Source organism: Scardinius erythrophthalmus (assembly GCF_964197995.2).
Source record: "Scardinius erythrophthalmus genome assembly, chromosome: 9".
Lineage (NCBI taxonomy): Eukaryota > Metazoa > Chordata > Actinopteri > Cypriniformes > Leuciscidae > Scardinius > Scardinius erythrophthalmus.
The window spans coordinates 13,187,482-13,206,373 of NC_138229.1; the positions used below are offsets into that span (position 1 = coordinate 13,187,482).

An 18,892-nucleotide genomic window follows, 5' to 3' on the forward strand; every position below is an offset into this window, starting at 1 on the left:
TATATTTTTTTGTGTTCCCATTTTGCTCAAATAGCAAAAGAAAAACTCCACGTTTTCACAAATTTCAAAAACAGGAGAAAAAAAGAAAAAAAAATTAGAGAGAGAGGAAGTCAGAAGAGAGAAAGATTTGTAATTTGATGCAAATTTAATATAAGGATTGTGTAATAAATGTACATTTAAAAAAAAAAGATATATATATGAATGATCTTTTTATATATATATATATATATAGGGTGATATCAGCTAAATTGGGCCACTTTTTGGTAAATCGTTTGGGACAATAATACAATACCATATGTGCCTTTTCCATGTGTTTTTATGATTAATAATGACTGTTTTTGATCATTTTGTGTTGAAATTATGTAATAAAATATAATTATTTAGGCCCTACAGTTCTTGAAACATCAGCTGTGCCAACTTTTTTTGCATGAGCAGTTTCAGGTAAAATGGGCCAGTCAAACTGCAAAGGGAAATAGTAATTTATCATCAATTTTAATTTTAAATCACAATTGCTTATACAGCCACATAACATTTAAACTCCATTAAACAAACATATTCATATGTGCCATAAAAAAAAAAAAACATTTTGGGTGCAAACCCACATATTCAAATGTGCAATTAAAAAAGTCCATTTTGGAACAGCATAGATCAGTGAACTGATGTCAGTGGTGTGTTTGTGTGTGTGTGTGTGTGTGTGTGTGTGTGTGTGTGTGTGTGTGTGTGTGTGTGTGTGTGTGTGTGTACAACACATTTAGAACGAAATGTGCAAATCTTTGCAAATGAAACCATCGTCATCACAGATACCATTCTCTTCACCACAGCTCTCATGAAACCAGGCAGAACATGGATCACATTTTACCCATTCCTCAGTAGCCTTAGGGTCATTTGGGTCACCATAGTGGGTGTTGCAGACCTTGCAAGGTGATTTGCTTCTCTTGCCCTGCTTTTTTTTCCCTTTTGGTTGCTTGCTGCCCAGGTACTTGCTGGCTTGCTTGGCTGGTTGCTTGCTGGATGACTTTTTTGTTTTAATATATTCAATGTGTTGCTCACTTGTGAGGTTATATGATGGTGGCTTCAATCTCTTTCTGATGGCCCTCTCCCTTTGCGGCACTGAGATCAAGTCAGTGAATGTGACCGATCTCCCAGACTGAGCAGAAAGAGCCTGTGTTATTGTAAGAAATAGAATAATTATTTGGTGTACATTTTATATGATTAGGGACTAAATTATGTGTGTGTGTGTGTGTGTGTGTGTGTGTGTGTGTGTGTGTGTGTGTGTGTGTGTGTGTGTGTGTGTGTGTGTGTGTGTGTGTGTGTGTTTTGTGTGAGCATGCATGTGTAACATGTCATGTAGCCTAAGTTTGAAAGTAGTATAAAATATCACTTACTGTGGAGGTGGAAGGTCCCTCATCCTGGGAGTGGGTTTCTTTGTGAAACAAAGTGTGGTGTGAACTGATTGAAGAAGTCATTATTTTCTTCTGGTACATCCTCCAACACAACCTCTTGAAACACCACCTTCTCATCATCTTGGGAAAAGTACAGTGGTTCCACAGGTAGCAGGGGTGTCAGGGAAGCAGAAGACTGAGGTCTGGCTGGCGGATCGGCAGGCGACTGAGGTCTGGCTGGCGGGTGGGAGGAGGGCTGATGTCCAGAGAGCAGGGCTGATGGCTGAAGAACTTCCCTCACACACACACACTCAAACACATGTGTTTGTGAGTGACACAGATGATGGCCCATTTTAGCTGAAACCATGTGGCCCATTTTACCTCAGTGGGTTAAGGTAAATTGCGCTGCCAAGAAAAACATCACTTTTTCAAAAAATATGTTCATATACCAAACTAACAACATTATTTCTGATTGATGCCATCAAGATGTTTTTTTATGTGCATGGTTTTTTTTTTTATAAATTTATCATCCTTATAATAGTTTGGTTAGATTTGGTATTCCAGGCTACTTACCATGCATGCAGCTTTCTGGTGCAGTCTTGATTTGAATTATTGCCCCGCCCACCATAGCAACCAATCAAATCACCTGTTACTTGTCAAGCACAGTTATGACAACAGTTTGAAATCCTTTGCAGTCATTGGCTCTAAATTCCAGAGGGGCTGGCCTGGGACCCCCTAACATTTAATGGCCCATTTTACCTGATATCAAAAATTCCAAATATATTTGTTTGAGGCTTTAAAACGCTACAAATTAAACCGCGAACCGAAAAGGACATTCTCTCAGAAAGAACTATGAGTGAGGTGAGTTCTCATTTGTTATTTTAAGACTGTATGAAAAACCCGACTAACTTAAAAGTTAATTCGAAGATTTATATAATAACATAATATGAATCTAGGACGTCCAGTTCAATGCAAATGCTTTGTTGAGACAAAAAAGGATTAAATCATTTAAATCCTTTGAATCATGCAAGTTGCATTAATAAAAATGGGTTACTGTAACGTTAAACCCACCCCAAATTTCAAATATGTTTTATTTGAACATTCAGTTTACAGTGTGAAACAACCAAATTAGAACACAGCAATAAGTATTAAAAATAACAAAACAATCAAGAATAGTAAAAGAAAACAAAACTTTGCAGGATTTACGATGCTGATGACCGTTAAAACGCGTCCTCAAAGTCTGTGAAAAGGCCTGAACCATAGAGAGAGAGAGAGAGAGAGAGAGCGAGAGCGAGAGCGAGCGAGCGCAGGGGCGTGTTTTTCTTTTTTCTAGATGAGAGCTGGAAATACAGTTCTCTGCATAATATTCTCGGTTCCGTTGTTCTGACATATATTCAAAGCACTCTGACCAAAAAAAGGAGGGAAATTCCGATTATATTTGTTCGAGGCTTTAAAACGCTACAAATTAAACCGCGAACCGAAAAGGACATTCTCTCAGAAAGAACTATGAGTGAGGTGAGTTCTCATTTGTTATTTTAAGACTGTATGATCAACCCGACTAACTTAAAAGTTAATTCGAAGATTTATATAATAACAATATGAATCTAGGATGTCCAATTCAATGCAAATGCTTTCTTTGTTGAGACAAAAAAAAAAAAAAAAAGATTAAATCATTTAAATCCTTTGAGTCATGCAAGTTGCATTAATAAAAATGGGTTAGCTGTAAACCCACCCCAAATTTCTCGTCAGTAAAGATGAGAAATATAACCCTTTCTTTATATTTTTAATCTTTACTGAAATCAGAGGTTGGTTGACAGCTGAACCCATCTCTTTATGAATTTTGCAAATATATATAGAAAATATAAATCTTTAGATTTCCCTAGTTTAAAATGAAAGTGATGCTTTACATTCTTTTTGTGTGTCCCATTAATTGCCAATTAATAAGTGGCTCAGGGGAGCTTGACCTTGCTGATCTGAGCTTGGCTAATTAGCAGATGGAGATTGTGCCGTGAGGCTTGTGTGTATCAAATGATGTGTGAGAGTGAAAATAAAGTGCTGTCTGAGGTAATGTAGAAGAGAAAAAGTAATGACTAACACACTGAGAGCCAGCTGGCAGCATGCATGCATGGGATCTCCCCCTCATCATGATGTCTTTTAAGTGTGAAAGTCAGAAGTGTGAAGTCTTACCTCTATAATACTCATATGACCTATTTTTGGCAAATTAAGAGATAATAAACAACAGAAAGCCATGTAAACAAAAAAAGCAATCTCTTGAGACCAAAGTTGTCATTTTTATGCTCAAAGAGATTTTATCTGACAGCTCACAGAATCTGTGTTGGATGGTGCATTAAACTTACTGGAGAGAGGAAGCTGAGGCTGGTTCAGAGTTCAGAGTAAGGTGAAGATGCTCATTCATTCCAAAAAAAGGCTTAACGGGGGAAAGGGCTGCAGCGATTTGCATTTGAAAGAGTCCCTTGCAGTGAGAGAGAGTGAATAATATGTGTATATTTGAGTGAGTATATGTGTGTGTTTAGGCAATGTTCCATTTCATCCCCCCTTGATGACATTTTCTGTGCTCAAAAGAGTATATCAGCAGCTTCAAGCAAATATCACAGTGTTTCTCATATTTAAATGACAATTCATTGCTGAAATTACACATTTGAAAAGGATTTACACAAAAATACATGAACACAAACTGACACATTTTGGATGCCAATATGAATAACTCAAATCTAGGGCATCATCCCAAGGCTAATTTGTTCTCATAATTGAAAAAGCAAGGTCACAGATATACTGAATGTATTTTGGCCTTAAGTAGTTTACACCGTGTGCACCGGAAACATAAACATTTAATAACGCCGTACTTTATCTATCAAATGTGAACAGGGATAAATTAATTTAAGAAATATATAATATAAAATACATACACACACACACAGCAAGCTTGCATTTCATGGGGATCTTCTCCAGGGCTGAGTGCCTCTGTTCCAGATTGCACACAGAATTGAAAAAGGGAGATTAAACCGATGGGGATTAAGGGGTCTTTATCGCTCGGTGTCCTAACACACGCATGATAAAGCCCATATCAGGTTTTAATTTGATGGCAGACCAAGTACAAAATTCACAGATGCTCTGATTTTAGTTTTTACTGCATGCCTGAATGCTCTCACAGTAAACCTGAAAGCTGCTGCCTCTTTCTTGCAGAACAGTTCATCTGATCCTCCCAACAGCACTCAGGGGCCCGCCACAGATGGAAAAGGTGTGTTTATGTGTTCCATTACAGCATATTTAACATTTTCATGATTTACTTCTTGAAAACTTTACAAAAACTGTCCGGTTAAGGTCACGTTTTTGTAGGCCAATGCAGAAGTTAGCATCATCCTTGTTCCCTCAACAAAACCTAATAGGATTTTCCCCTTTAGCTTTAGGATAGTTGCAGAAAATAAGCTCCAACCAACAGAACTTTTATGAATTTTGAAGCCTAAATACAATCACCAGAAGTAAAAAGCTAAACGTATGTTATAAACGGACTACACCATGGTGGTCACCACCATTAAGCATCATAAAAAAGTAAGAATAGTTTGCAAGAGCGTGAATAATAAACACAACGAGGCTGTAAAAGCTGCCTGAGTATTCAAGTTTTTCGTCTTGATGACGTTTAATGTTCCCGACAACCTCTCTATAGTCCCATTTAGCCACTTGACAAGTAAAAGCTTTAAATAAAAACACAAGTGTTTTTAAAAATGTGAAAATATATTGAGCTTGAGCACAGACATTATTTTTAGGCATTTAATCAAACACCTGTTCAAAAAACCCATTGACTTTGGGACGTTGGAGCCGGAAGTGCTAAGATACTTAGATACTTGTTTCTGGGTGGTCTACAAAAAATTCATCATATTTGTCTCTGAAAGCTGAGATACAAGAAAACTTTTTAACATCGAAACAAATAGACATCTCATTTTTAACCATGAAAATGCACCGTACTGCTAAAAGATATTAGAACAAATACAGATTTTAAGGTTCTGTGGTATGGAAATGTAAACAATTGCTGTAAGTATATTTATAACAATTAACATAATTTAAGACCTGAATTGGGACGCAGACACGCAGTGGCTTCACAAATGTAAGAAATATTGCAGTTCCTTTTACTATGCCATTAATGTTGTCAATGTTTGCATGTCATGTGTCCCTCAGCCGCCCAGGAGAAACCGGCGGACAAAGAGGGGAAGCCCACTACGCAAGAACCCGAAGAAGAGATCGACATTGATCTGGAGGCGCCAGAGACAGAGAAAGCAGCTTTGGCAATACAGAATCAGTTTAGACGCTTCCAGAAGAAAAAGAAGTAGAAAAGGGAAGCCTGAACAAGAGAATCGGTGGACAAAAAAACGCCTTCCACAATATTCACTATGGAAAGAGAATTAACAAAGAAGAGACAGAGGAAAGTCAAGTGTGGGTGGGAAATTAGGGGTTTGGAAAATAAATGATAGCCCTGTGGCATCAACATGCTGGGTAGATTAGAGTTTAGGACATAAGAATAGAGAAGGATTTTCACTTTAAAAGACATGGCAGATTCTGTTCTCACTATATTTGTCTAGATTTGTCTCCATCCTTCTCCTCTCCTGTAGACATATATAGGAACGGCAGTTACATGTGCAACACAGTGAACACACATCTGTCATTTAATGTATTTAGTATCATTGATGCAATAGCACAAATGTAAGTGATATTAAACTTAATTCAAAGGGCAGTAAATGACCAAATGTTGCACTGCACTTACAGTAAAATATGTTGGCGTGAATCAGTATTAGATATGAAGTAGCTTAGTTGTAAATCTATTCTTAGAGTAGGCTGTTCATTTTTTTGTTGTTGTTCAAGTGACAAGTGATTAAAAAAAGTAAGAAATCTTTATATCAACAGCAGACCAAATAATGATTATTTAATAACAGAACAAATATTATAACCTGACATTCTCAGAAGAATTAGCAATATCTTGCATATTTATGCATTTTGGACAGGGCTTTAATCAAGACACACTGAAGTTTAAATTCAATAGCTTGTTATTTTTAATATTAGCCCTATTAAACTAGGCAAATGGCCTTGAAATACATGTAAAATGGGCAAGTTTAACATTCTATTCAGTTAACTGTAAATAGCTGAATTTAACACAAGGTCAAGAACCTTTTAAGTCATGTCATGCTCACTTAAATTAGCATAAATTCCTTTAATTTTTGCTTCAATGCCAGAAGTCACTGGCATGCAAGTGAAATCCTTGAATTTTTGGAGACTGGTGACTCAAATGAAGATGATTATCAAGGAAAGTGTAACATTTTGATCTATTTTAAGTGTCTTTATATTTCTCCTTCCCCTATAATTAAAGTGGTCTCCACAGATATCTCAGAATAGCTCGTAAAAATTAGAGCAGTATATAGAGACTCATGATTATCTTGCAGTTAATGGGACAAATGATGTCTGTAATTGCATTGAGATAGGTTTGATAAAAATGTCATCTGTGCTTGATCGTTTTCAGATAACCACTGGCAAGGCAATTATTGAATACATCTGTTATTATTCTGTACATTTTATATCAAGTAGCCTATGACACATTTTACTGTTGGACAGACATTTATATCCTCCTGTATTGCTCTGTACTTATTTCTCTCTCTCTCTCTGTGCTCATGTGTGCTTGAGTGCTCTATCCTACACTTGTTTCTTTTTTCAGTGTGACTCATAGCTTCAATAGAAAGAATTGTATGTCCTGACCTGAATTGTATGTACTAGGGGCAGTAAGTATGGTTACATAAAGTGAAGAACATTATATAACATTAGTTTGCCTTTTCTCCATCAAACATATTGAATTTTCAATGTAAATGCATATTTCAACTTCAATAATTATTGCTACTATTGCAGTCTAGTATTTTTTAAACCTTCGATCTAAAATAGTTAATGCAGGAGTAAAGTGAAATGAATGGTAAAAAAAAAAAAAAAATGATTGGATGTTCCCACGTTTTCCCAAAATAGAAAGCTTTTTATACCTAGTTTTATAGCTAAGAGTTTTATTGTTGCTGTCCCCTAATGAAGTACAGTCAATAGTTACATAATTTAATCATTTAAAGAATGCACGTTTACTTGTGTTTGGTGCTGATATGTGTAGGAGGTGAATGGCATCATACAGCCTAAAATCTTGCGAGATGATGACGCCTGATACTAGTCTGATAGTGTTTAAAAACTACAATAACCTATACTATTATTTGAACAGCAGAGAGCAGTCTCTTTCTTTCTATCCATCTTAGGCAGTGTTTCCAAGTCTGTGGTTTTCCCGCGGAATTGGGCTACTTTTAAAGGGGTGGTATAATGCCCTTTTCACATAATGTAAAATATGTCTCTGATGTCCCCAGAGTGTGTATGTGAAGTTGTAGCTCAAAATACCCCACATATATTTGTATATAGCATGTTAAAGTTGTCACTTTTTCAGGGTGAGCAAAAACGCACCATTTTGTGTCCGTTCCTTTAAATGCAAATGAGCTGCTGCTCCCGGCACAGAGGGCGGAGCTTCAACAGCTTGTGTCATTTTACCTCACACAGACATGCACTGAAAATTTCAAAACCATTTAGCCTTTTATGTTCAAACCAAAGTCAGATGATGTCAACGGAGTCAATAATGGAGAAGAAGTGACAACATGTAGAATGCAACAGGACATTTCTGAATGGTTTGTTGATGAATTTATGTAGCTTTTGTGTAGTTATCTTCTAGTCATTGATTAGCATATTCTGTCTTGATAATCTATAAATCATGTTCAGGGGGTGGGGTTTATGTTAATTTTAGGGTTAGTGATGTCAGGAATATCGTGTAGTCCCTACCAGCCGTTTGTTGTAGTCCTTAAAAAGCAATTTCTTTAAAAGCAAATATCTCCCTTTGCTTTGAACTTTGAGCATTGTAAATTTGCAGATGTTGTTTATGCTCAAACAGCAACATTACACACTAACTAAAGTTAGAAAAGTGAAATAATCAACCACCCCTTTAAAGGTAGGGTAGGAAATTTGAGAGACTAGCAATAGAGTGGTGCATGTATGACTTAAAAATCGATAAGTCTAATGCTCCACTGGTTCCTTCAATAATTTCCTATGGGGTTTTATAATGGTTTTTTATTTATTTTTTTGAGTAAAATAAAGCCTGTGGTAAACAACTTGACAGTACTTTGATGTTTAGTTCTACAAATTAGTCTTCCGGGTTCTGACGTCATACCTGCACCAATCTATGGCAAGCTAGCTTTTAAAGCATAAGATCCTTTTCCATCTCCCTTCAGAGCGCTCTCCAAAGCCACACCAAATTTGATTTATAAACCACTTTTATGCATTGGATAAATCCATAGAAAAAGAACCATGCAAAACATTTTGTGGAAAAAAATTAAAACCAGTAAAAGTGCAGTCAAAGAATAAAAAAATATGTACAAAAATAAATAATAGAGAACATATCAAAAATATATTACAACTATGAAGCATAAAACCCAGCATAAAAACTTTTTTTTTTTAATTTAGGGAGCAGAGGGGATGAAATAGGATCAGAATTCAAACGTATGACACCTGTATATGTCCCAGAGTTAAATCCACAATATTGAAATGCTTTTTTTACCTACACTTCATCTTTAGTGCACACTGCCAGCACTGGTTTAAGGTGTTTCTTTAATGTAAAGTCACAAATGAATGCTTCCCATATATAATGCTGATGAACTGAAACAAACAGGTTTTTTGTTTGTGTGTTCAAATCCACACCAGAGAATTCTGAAAATCTCAATTATAGGCTAAACGTCGCGGTTATCAGGTAGAGAATAAAGTTTCTGACTCAACCCTTGTTCAGTCAGTCCAGATTCTTAGACCATTACACTGGTCTGCTTTTTTCACACTAATTCTCTAGAATTTATTTATACTGCTTGCAAGACAAGACTACTGATATACCTTAAACATCAAAGTTTAGTGCTTTGTTCTAAACCCACAACCCTAAATATAGAAAGTAATTTTGAAATTTTCTTCTGCATATAGTGAATTGTGATCGCCATATCTTTAACACTTGCAGGTAAGTTGTCATTTTGATTCTTGTGTGTAGCACACAGAAAACAAAATGCAAACATGATGCAACATTTGATTTATACAGAATCAGAAGTCTGAAACATAGTATTACTTAAAACTTAAAACACGAATCTGGTATTTACTTCTGGTAATGCAATAGTTGTTTTTCTTCCTCCCCTCTCTTACTTCTCAATATACTGTGTCCCGTCACTTTTTTTGTGTTAGCTTGAAGAATACATAAGGGTTTCTATACTTCTTTTCCCCGTTGTGTTCACTTAAATGATCCCCTTTCTCTCTCTTTAACCCAGATGTGTTCAGCTCCTCTTATAATCTGTGATCAGACCCCTGTGTCAGACCCCAAATCTTTGAATTTGATTTTCGAACCATCCTGCTTTTGTTGTTTCCATATGTTAGCTCACTGTTAAGACTTTTTTAAGATAATTTTTATAATTGCGTTTTCTCTTTGACTACTCATTTATTTTTTGTTGTCTCTTTGTTCATTTGCTCCAGTGTAGTTTTCTGGTCAAGTTTCTCCTCCAACTGATCAAGTTCTTGCTCAAGTAGAGCCAGTTTAATAGGATCTGACTCACATTTGTCTTCATCCTCCTCCTCTTCTTCATATTCTTCCACTTCAATTCCATCCATGGTCTTTTGTAGCTGAGTCTTCACTTTGTTTAGTTCCAGCAGGCCGTGTTGAAGCTCTTTGCATACTTCTCGGATCTTGGAGGCAAATTTGGTCTTGGCACCTTTGCGGAGTTCATTGGAGTCTTTGGCAAGAAAAAAGACATCCAGGGCTAGAAAGAGAGTGGACATGACCCCCGTGGTGATACTGATGGCCCTGGCGGCTTTGGCAGCTCCTCCAGCAACACCTAAAACTTTCACAGTGCTGATAAGCCTTTCAGTGTTAATCATGAGGGCTTTACCTGCTCGCCCACCTTCCTTCATCACATACTTTATGTTGCGGCTAAGTCTCGTGTTGACCACACTCTCAGAGTACTCCTTAAAATCCCATTCTTGCAGAGTGTTCATTCCTTCCTACATACACAACAGACAAAAAAGTGAGATAGATAGATAGAGAGAGAAAGAGAGAGATAGATAGAGAGATAGACATACTTGCATGAATTCCAGACAATCTCTGATGTCATTTATCTCGTCCTGGTAGCCCTGGATCATCTTCTCCACCTTCTTGCGGTCCATTTTGGATTGAACCGCATCAGTGATGTTAGCTGTGGCTGAGGTGATGCTCCCAGCTGTTGCCACACTGATACCCACCGCAGTAACGATAGTAGAGGTGCCAAAAGTGAAGGGTGCCAGTATGAGGCCGGTAATGGTGGCTATGCCCCCGGCCACACAAGCCACACCCCCTCCGACAGCTGCGCTCACGGTCTTCTTATGGAAGGTGTCAGCAGTGTCCGCTAGTGCAAGCAACTCTACAATGCGACGTTGCAGAGAGGCTCCACGCTGGTTGAACAGACTGACAAAGAGACGGGCTGCCATGAACACACGGTCAGCAGCAGCCTCAACAGCCCTAAGAGACAAACATTAACAAAACAGATCAGTGGTTTTAGGAGGCAATTAGACATTTTTTTTTTTAAAAAATTCACATTTACTCACAGCTCCTCCTTATCCTCCTGAAAATTTGCTGTTTCATTCCATTCAGTCCAACCTGTCCAAATTCAGTAAGTCATATGAAATTAGTGAGGACAAGTAGTTCATCATTATTTTATATTTTTAGCAGTGCACTGAAGCTACAAACACACAGCATGGCTGTTATAGGCCAATGCATCGTATCTTAACTGTTTTTTAGTATTCTGTCATTAAGACATGCTACTTAAGATGCTGTGTTAAGTTTAAAATGGTTGAATTTATACAACGAACTGTAGTATTACATTATGCTCTGTGCAGCTGAACATGTCTTATATAATTGACCCCTAAGAAACTGGTCAGGTGAATCAAAAACTAGCCTAATTATACAAGGACTTCTTTAACCCTTAAATGCATGAAACTTTTGCTCATCATTATTATTACATATTCAGGTCTTTAGTGACCCGGATCTAACACATATGGCTCTCTAATTGCCGTAATAGTATACAACTTTCTTTATATTTTAATAATAACAATTATAAAAGAATAAAATAAGGCATATTTCGTAACCTTTTGAAACTTGGAAGGGTTCAGTTTGATGTTTTTCTTTTACCATCATCACTCTCATCGTCAGCTCATTTCCCCAGTTCATTCAGCATCTGGCTCATTTTCACGATCTCAACTATCTTTTCAACGTATTCAAAATCAATATTTTGATTGCTGACAGCTCCTTTCTTCAGATCCACCATCAAGTGACAATGAAACTAATATTTAATTGCCTACAGTACTTGCTCTGCAGTAAATCGCTTAGTTTTGCTGATAATACTTGTGTATTCTTTTGTTTTATGCCTGCAGTAATTATGAGTGTAACATCATGTCATCATTGAGTATCAGACATTGTCACCTTGAGGAATAAAGGTGAATCGCACTTATTGAGTCATCAGAGATTCAATTCATTGTGAGAAGGACATGGCTGCAGCCTACAGAATGGGGTGGGGCAACATGTCTTGCTCCGCCCTATACTTACTCTGATTGGCTCTGTCGTCCTTCATAGGCATACATGATAGGAAATGTGTTCGGAGTTGTCTTCACTATAATGCACTGACAACATTCTTAATGTTAATGTTTAATGTAAAGTCAACATTGGCCTACATCCTACAATGGCAAGAGAAATTAAGGTAACACTTTAGTTTAGGGTCCAATTCCCACTATTAACTAGTTGCTTATTAGCATGCATATTACTAGGATATTGGCTGTTTATTAGTACTTATAAAGCACATATAATATATAATGCCTTATTCTGCATGGACTTATTCTACATTCCTAATCCTACCCAATACCTAAATATAACAACTACCTTACTAACTATTAATAAGCAGTAATTAGAAGTTTATTGAGGCAAATGTTGTAGTTAATAGTTAGTTAATAGTGAAAATTGGACCCTAATCTGAAGTGTGACAGAAATGAATTATGAAATGTTTATTCGTGGTGGACGGTGTGCACAAACCCTGTTCTTAAGTTAAAATAGAGTACACTAATAAAATATTACTCCAGTAAGAGTAATGCAACACAAAAAAGATAGACCTTAAATAGGCTAGAGCTCAGACTGACATTATTATGAATTATTAGGAGCACACTTGATCTGAGATTACTCCTGGATATTGGCTCATTTTAGCAGGACAAGACCAAATCAAGTGTTTATTGTTCACTTCACTCGGTTGTTAACCACTGCAAATATAATCTCTAGATCAGTTGAATTCACAAATGACACATTTAATGTTATTGTTTGAAAAGAATCAGCTCAAAATATCTTTTACATATTTTTAATTTCCTTTCTCATACTATGGTGATATAAAGTAATCACATTTCATGAATCATTTAATTCATATTTCATTTCCCTACCTGAAGACCTGACCCTCCGCGTGTGGATAATCAACCAATACATTTTGGTTAAATGTTGTGCGGTTGTTCATGCCTTAAAGGTATAGCGGAGGATTTTTTACTTCTGGGTGGATCACCTATACTATTGGTCCTCCTAATTGTCAATCATTCTGGTGAATCAATCAAACTTTTCAAAAAGTGGAGAGGGCGGGTCTTATCTAAAATTCGGAAAGATCCTCCGCTATACCTTTAAGACCAGCTCAATTTAGCAAAACAATAATTTCAGGGACATTGTGAGGTACAGGCTAATATTTTTTTTTTTCGTGCATTCTGAAGGCTTTGTGAAACTGCACGGCTTTTTCAGTTCATATAGATTTGAACGACATATACTCTGTCCTGCACCGATTATGAACACATTTCCATTCATGTATGCCTAGGAAAGACAATCAAGCCAATCAGAGTAGGTATGGGGCGGAGCAACACGTGCAACCTGCAGTCATGTGTACTTGATTGTTGCTGCTGCACAGAAAAAATACATACCTCGGGTCAATAGCGACCCAATACACAAAATTAATTAGAAAACAGACATTCTTTTATAATTCTTTTCTTATTATATTGTTTATAATACACCAATTGAGGAATACTAATACGGTTGATGTATAACTTTAAAAAAAGGGTAGTGGATGACGTCTTAGGTCAATAAAGACCCGATGTATGCATTTAAGGGTTTAACAGTATAGCAGACTAGTCTTCTAGGAAAACCATGACCAGCAAATTAGGAAAATATGTAGTTTTTCACATGCATAATGTGTTTCAAAATTTGACCCAACTCACCCTCAACAGTTTTCCACCAGTCCATCAGGCCATCATCCTTTGAACAGAGAGCAAGAGATTAAAAAAAGGTTAAAACAGATTTCAAAATCAGTCAAATTTAACATTAATATATATATATATATATATATATATATATATATATATATATATATATATATATATATATACTGTATGCATGCATGTATGTATGTATATATAATACAATACAAAAAATGTATATACCTCATCTGTCTCCAAAGAATTTAAATCTGTTGGGTAGGCAGCCATTTCCACTGGCAGGATTTCAAAAGTACAGTCCTATAACATTCAGAGAATAAGGTATTATAAAAGTATTAAGTGAAGGCATAATGTGATATCGATGCACCATAGAAGCAACATAATAATTTGCAATTATAACTCATTGCCATTACAAGTCACCTCAGTTGTCTGCAATTGCTGCATTTCCATCGGCACCTCAATTATATCTTCTTGAGCGGAACACTATAGAAAGATTTTATAGTATGACAATTTTTATAAAACTATTAAATTCTATATATATATTTTTTAAAGTGTTACATTACCTGAATACTGGGTGAAAATGTTGACATTCTAGGTAGAGTTCTCTTCACTCTAAATGATACAACCTGAAAGGATGTGAACAGCAAAGAAGATTAAGCAGTGAACTGGCACTAAATAATGTTGAAGTGCAAACAAAAAGCACAATTCCACAACTGTTTGCGGCATTATGATGAAAATGATCATCAGTTATATGTGCAGTTTATTGGACTGATGGGCTTCTGTTTCCTACAATATTCCCACCTGTGTATACCAAAGAGAAAACAAGTGATCCTCACCTTGGTATTACTGTTAGAAACTTTTATATCATTATCTTCCATGCATTTTCTGGGCACTGCAATATATTTCTAGGACATAGAGGAAACAGTTCAACATTTGTTGCACAACTTCATTTACTTTGCAGGCAACTTCAGATCATTACCGATTTGATAAAGTACCTTTTCAGTGCCAGTGTCCAAGACGCTATAATCCCAGTCAATACATTTACTGTGCTCACTTAGTGGATCCTACATATAGAATTAACTGTCATTTTAATTTTATTAAAAAAGGTTTAAAAGTACATGATATTTGTAAAGACTGTCAACAATATAAAAATGCAGCAATAAAAGGGGGAAGCTGTGTTACCGTCTCAGCAGTGAAACGTAATGCCGGTTTTGGAGAACTGTGGAAAGTGCCACTACGTTTCCCTGAGTTATCCTGCACAAAAGGGACAGTAATTGTGAATGGCAAATGACTAAGCAATTACAAATATTCTATTGTATACAATATAAAGGGCAATGATAAGCACCTTTAAGTTGTTGAAAGAGAGATATAAGAGATCGTCATTACTGGCCAGCAGTTTAATGTGTAATGGTGGGCTGTCCTACAAGAAGAAAGCTTGTTAATACTGTGCATTATCATCTGGAAGGTAGGGGTACCAATGCAAAAAAATACACAAATACACACTACCTATAAATAAAATAGACCTTCATATGCTAATTATTTTGTTGTTGTTGCAGAAATATACCTCTCCAGACGTGTCCTCAGTTCCTCGAGGAAATGTTTGGAGAAAATTAAACCGGGAATTTCCATCCTAAAGAAATTAATCTGAGAATTAGATTTGCATTTTGTTTTACTTTGAATTTCATTCACAGTATTGCTGCATAAATGTAAACTTTAAGACATTCATTTAAGAATAAATGACTGCATGAACAAGGCTGTCGTTTTTTCCACACCTTGGTGTTGTTGTTTTCTGTTTGGTTGAGATTAACGGCTGAGAGTTCTCCATGTTGTAATGATAGTTCTTCCTGTCAAGAAAGAAAAAGGAAGGAAACACCAGACACGATATGTGTGAGCTAAACCAAAATTGCAGGCAGCATTATTCTGTGTAATGTGTAACATCAAAGCATGATTTTTACAGATTGAACACAGATTGTGGACACAGGGTGGACCACCTGAGCTTTTGTGGTGACCTTAGAGAAGCCTAATCTAAACCTATTGTGTCATTACAAAAGCTGTGATTCATATTGGATGTTCGGGTTAAGATGTCAAGTTATGTAAAGTGTAATGTAATTACAACAGACCTTATTTCTGTGTTGGTTGGACAGACTGTCAGTGGTGGCAGTGAAGCAATCCTGGGGAAAACGGAATGATAATCGCTGAAAACCTTGCGTTATCTTCCATAACAGATAATAATCAATAGCTCAAAGTGTATATGCAACTCTACAGGAGTTGCATCTAATTTGATCATGGGATTCCTATCCTGAGTATTTGGAGCAAATGATGTATGAGCAAATTCACTGAGCAAGTCTCTTGCCTCCCCTAGTGGTAAAATAGGATACACTTTCATGGCCTAACAGTAGCTGTGTGATGTAATGTATACAAACTAATGTGTGTCTGCAATGCATAATGAGACACAATGGTTGCAAAAAGTTTTTAGACACCTGAACCAAACTTAAAAATACATAAATGTGACTGTTAGACAATGGATGTTAGCAACATTTTGATACCTCAATGATGTTCAATTTCATGGTCAGGCCATTTACTTAAATTACACTATGAATTTATTATTTCAACTAGCATCTGTAAATCAACAGACTGTATAAAATAGCTTCAAGTGTCTGTCTTCAGTAAACATATGTTCTACCTCTTGTGCAGGAAGATTCGTCAACTTTTTAGGGGTTCTTTTAAACAACTGGCTGAAAACAGCAGCTTTCCCCTGACACATACAGAAAATGTACATTCTACTAACATTTTCATTGTAAAAAAGAAACATTAAAAACAATGAAATGGATATAAATATACACCATGTATGATTAAAGTCAAGAATATAATTTGATGACCTTAGGGTTGTTGTTGTCTGGTTGTTGATCAGTGAGAGCCGAGAGATCACTCTCAGTTAGCATGTTCTGGGAAAAGATGTTAACTGATTATTCTCAGAAAAAATACCATTGCTATATTTATAAAATCTACATACTACAATGATAAATCATATTCTTCCTTTTTTGCAGTGTCTATATTCCAAAATGTTACCAAAAAAAAGCAGAGTCAAATTGGTAATATTCTGAGAAATCAAACTGTAACATCAACTCTAAAAGTGCATTAAAGATAGAACATACAATTAGAAACTGACCATAATTTTGCTGTTCTCTAGCAGACCGTCATTATTGCCAGTGATTCCACCATGGACAATATTCTCATCCTAGAGAACAAAAAATGGTCAATTAACCATTGCAAATGAATGCACAGATATTACAGAGTCAGGCTACATCAAACTAATTACCCTAGCGAGAATGCTTGCAGTTCCTACACCCTTAAACATGTACCGTCTCGCCTCAGATGAGTGCTCAGCTGCGTCTGATCGCCTGGGCATTGAATCTACTTTCTCCTTAAGCACAAGCAGAGACAAAAACACACAGCAATACACAAACAGTTATATATGTGGCTGCAAAAAAAATTTATAAATGCTTGACACAATGACACATTCAAACGTTCAATATCTCACATTTACACCTAAACTAATAAAATGGGGATGCAGCTCCAGACATGTTTTCAGTGGTTCTAGTTCATGACTTCCTTGTTCATATAAATCTATATTTAATCTATATGTTCTTTTATGATTGCTTTTTCTTTCCTTTTTATTCATTTAAAAAAAAAAAAAGTAAACTTTCATTTTTTTTATAATCTTCATGTTCTTAATTGATCGTAATTGTACTTTTTTTTAACTCTCTCTCTTCTTGGACACTGAAATATCATTGTGTATAGATGTACTATATATAGTTTAATTATACAAATATACAAATAAGTATACAAACAAGTATACAAATAAACTTGCCTTGCCTTTTCATGTCACAATTAAATGTAGGGTTGTGGGACGCTGGAGCCTAAAGGCAGGGAAACACCTTGGACCAGTCCATCACAGAGCTAACACACAAAGACTCACACCCTCAAATCATTTAATGACTCCAATTATGTGAAAATCTAATAAATTTATTATTTTAAAATGCCATAGCCAACCTGATGGCAATATTACTGCAACCTCTTTGAGCATAATGAAACTTTTTCACACTGCTCATTCTCTCTCTTAATCTTGACAAATTCTAAATTATCTAACTTACAGAAAAAAATGCAAGTATTAATTATTATTTATCATTTGATTTTATTTAATTTATACAATTATTAATATTTCTTCAAATTAATTTTAAAATAGCCAAATATTTTAAAAAATTATTTTAGCATTGTCACCATGGAACTGAAAAAAAAAATTAAAATGATTTATTTTCTCATTTGACTGCTTCCTTACCTCATTTTAGCGTAGGAGAGGTCTGATCTTCTGCTTCAGTTTTCCCTCTGTTGTCAACCACTGCACTTCTCCATTTCTAACTAAAAAAAAAAACAAGTTTGCACAATGTATGTATCATATAGAAACCAAAATTGTGAATATTGAAGCGTTTCACAGGCAACACTGCGCCGGAGAGTACTGTAACACAATCTTAAAAACGACAAACACTGACATCATTCATGATCACAAACAACAGCAAACATTACCACCAGTGTCAACGCCTCGGGCTAACGACGCTTATTAGTTATTTGCTAGCATTTACTTTGGTTTGCTCACTTTTTATGCTTTTTTTTTTTTATAAACAACAATGTGAAATTCTTTTTCGATATTGACATTCCGTTGTTAGTGTGGATTTTTCTAGTCTGAGGCAAAGCGTCTGATCTAGTATGACTCACTGCGCGTGCGAGCCAAACAGGAAGCCATTTGACTTTACCGAAACTTAACGCTATAGTTTATTTGATAAACATACAGAATTGCCAACTGTGGCGATATTTCTCCGAACTGTTTTGCCTACCTTGTGTTCCCATGCGTACAGCTAAAGAGAAATGGTCTGTCAAAACTTGTCAAGCTCCGCCCGGCTAATTTGTGATGTGTAATAACAGAATCACAGCGAGACGGTTTAACAGGGTGTCAGTATGACTCCAGTCTCTTTACATCCAGGGGTGCGTTTCCCGAAAGCATCGTTAGCCAACTATGGTCGCAAGTTCATCGCAATGTCCATTGAACTCTATTGGTAACGACGGAACTTGCGACCATAGTTGGCCAACGATGC

At 36.1% G+C, this 18,892-nt stretch overlaps 2 protein-coding genes and 1 long non-coding RNA gene across 10 annotated transcripts; 1 reads left to right on the plus strand and 2 right to left on the minus strand.

Annotated features, from left to right (window-relative positions):
• Window positions 1-1,094: 1,094 nt before the first annotated feature.
• LOC308695383 lies at window positions 1,095-2,144 on the minus strand. The gene is made up of 3 exons (XR_014030705.1): window positions 1,956-2,144; window positions 1,386-1,787; window positions 1,095-1,162 (listed from the first exon to the last, which is right to left on the minus strand). It is a non-coding gene; the product is annotated as an uncharacterized lncRNA (long non-coding RNA).
• Window positions 2,145-2,717: 573 nt separating this feature from the next.
• Window positions 2,718-7,415, plus strand: pcp4l1 (Purkinje cell protein 4 like 1). The gene is made up of 3 exons (XM_081374178.1): window positions 2,718-2,897; window positions 4,587-4,641; window positions 5,577-7,415. The coding sequence occupies exons 1-3, from the start codon at window positions 2,889-2,891 to the stop codon at window positions 5,726-5,728; spliced, it is 216 nt and encodes a 71-aa protein (XP_081230304.1). The 5' UTR covers window positions 2,718-2,888; the 3' UTR covers window positions 5,729-7,415.
• A 107-nt stretch (window positions 7,416-7,522) lies between these two features.
• Window positions 7,523-18,849, minus strand: apold1a (apolipoprotein L domain containing 1a). Of its 8 annotated transcripts, none has more exons than XM_081374173.1 (21): window positions 18,635-18,748; window positions 18,082-18,161; window positions 17,619-17,662; window positions 17,062-17,166; window positions 16,912-16,980; window positions 16,622-16,687; window positions 16,426-16,497; window positions 15,863-15,913; window positions 15,515-15,586; window positions 15,307-15,372; window positions 15,088-15,162; window positions 14,925-14,996; window positions 14,738-14,806; window positions 14,579-14,647; window positions 14,306-14,368; window positions 14,163-14,225; window positions 13,968-14,042; window positions 13,746-13,782; window positions 11,061-11,112; window positions 10,560-10,974; window positions 7,523-10,481 (listed from the first exon to the last, which is right to left on the minus strand). In XM_081374173.1, exons 4-21 carry the CDS (start codon window positions 17,149-17,151, stop codon window positions 9,918-9,920), a joined length of 2,040 nt encoding a protein of 679 aa, XP_081230299.1. In that variant the 5' UTR covers window positions 17,152-17,166; window positions 17,619-17,662; window positions 18,082-18,161; window positions 18,635-18,748; the 3' UTR covers window positions 7,523-9,917. The 8 variants fall into 8 exon arrangements, with proteins under 8 accessions (XP_081230299.1, XP_081230298.1, XP_081230296.1 ...); XM_081374172.1 differs by having other exon boundaries at window positions 17,614-17,662; XM_081374170.1 differs by having other exon boundaries at window positions 17,619-17,702.
• Between the last annotated feature and the right edge of the window lie 43 nt (window positions 18,850-18,892).

Coding starts and splice junctions, on each gene's coding strand:
- pcp4l1 (XM_081374178.1), top strand. Junction 4,642..5,576: donor GCCCGCCACAGATGGAAAAG/GTGTGTTTATGT, acceptor TGTGTCCCTCAG/CCGCCCAGGAGAAACCGGCG.
- apold1a (XM_081374169.1), bottom strand. CDS start 17,151: ATGCCCAGGCGATCAGACGCAGCTGAGCACTCATCTGAGGCGAGACGG. Junction 16,498..16,621: donor CAGACAACAACAACCCTAAG/GTCATCAAATTA, acceptor TGTATGTGTCAG/GGGAAAGCTGCTGTTTTCAG. Junction 15,587..15,862: donor CCAACCAACACAGAAATAAG/GTCTGTTGTAAT, acceptor CTTTCTTGACAG/GAAGAACTATCATTACAACA.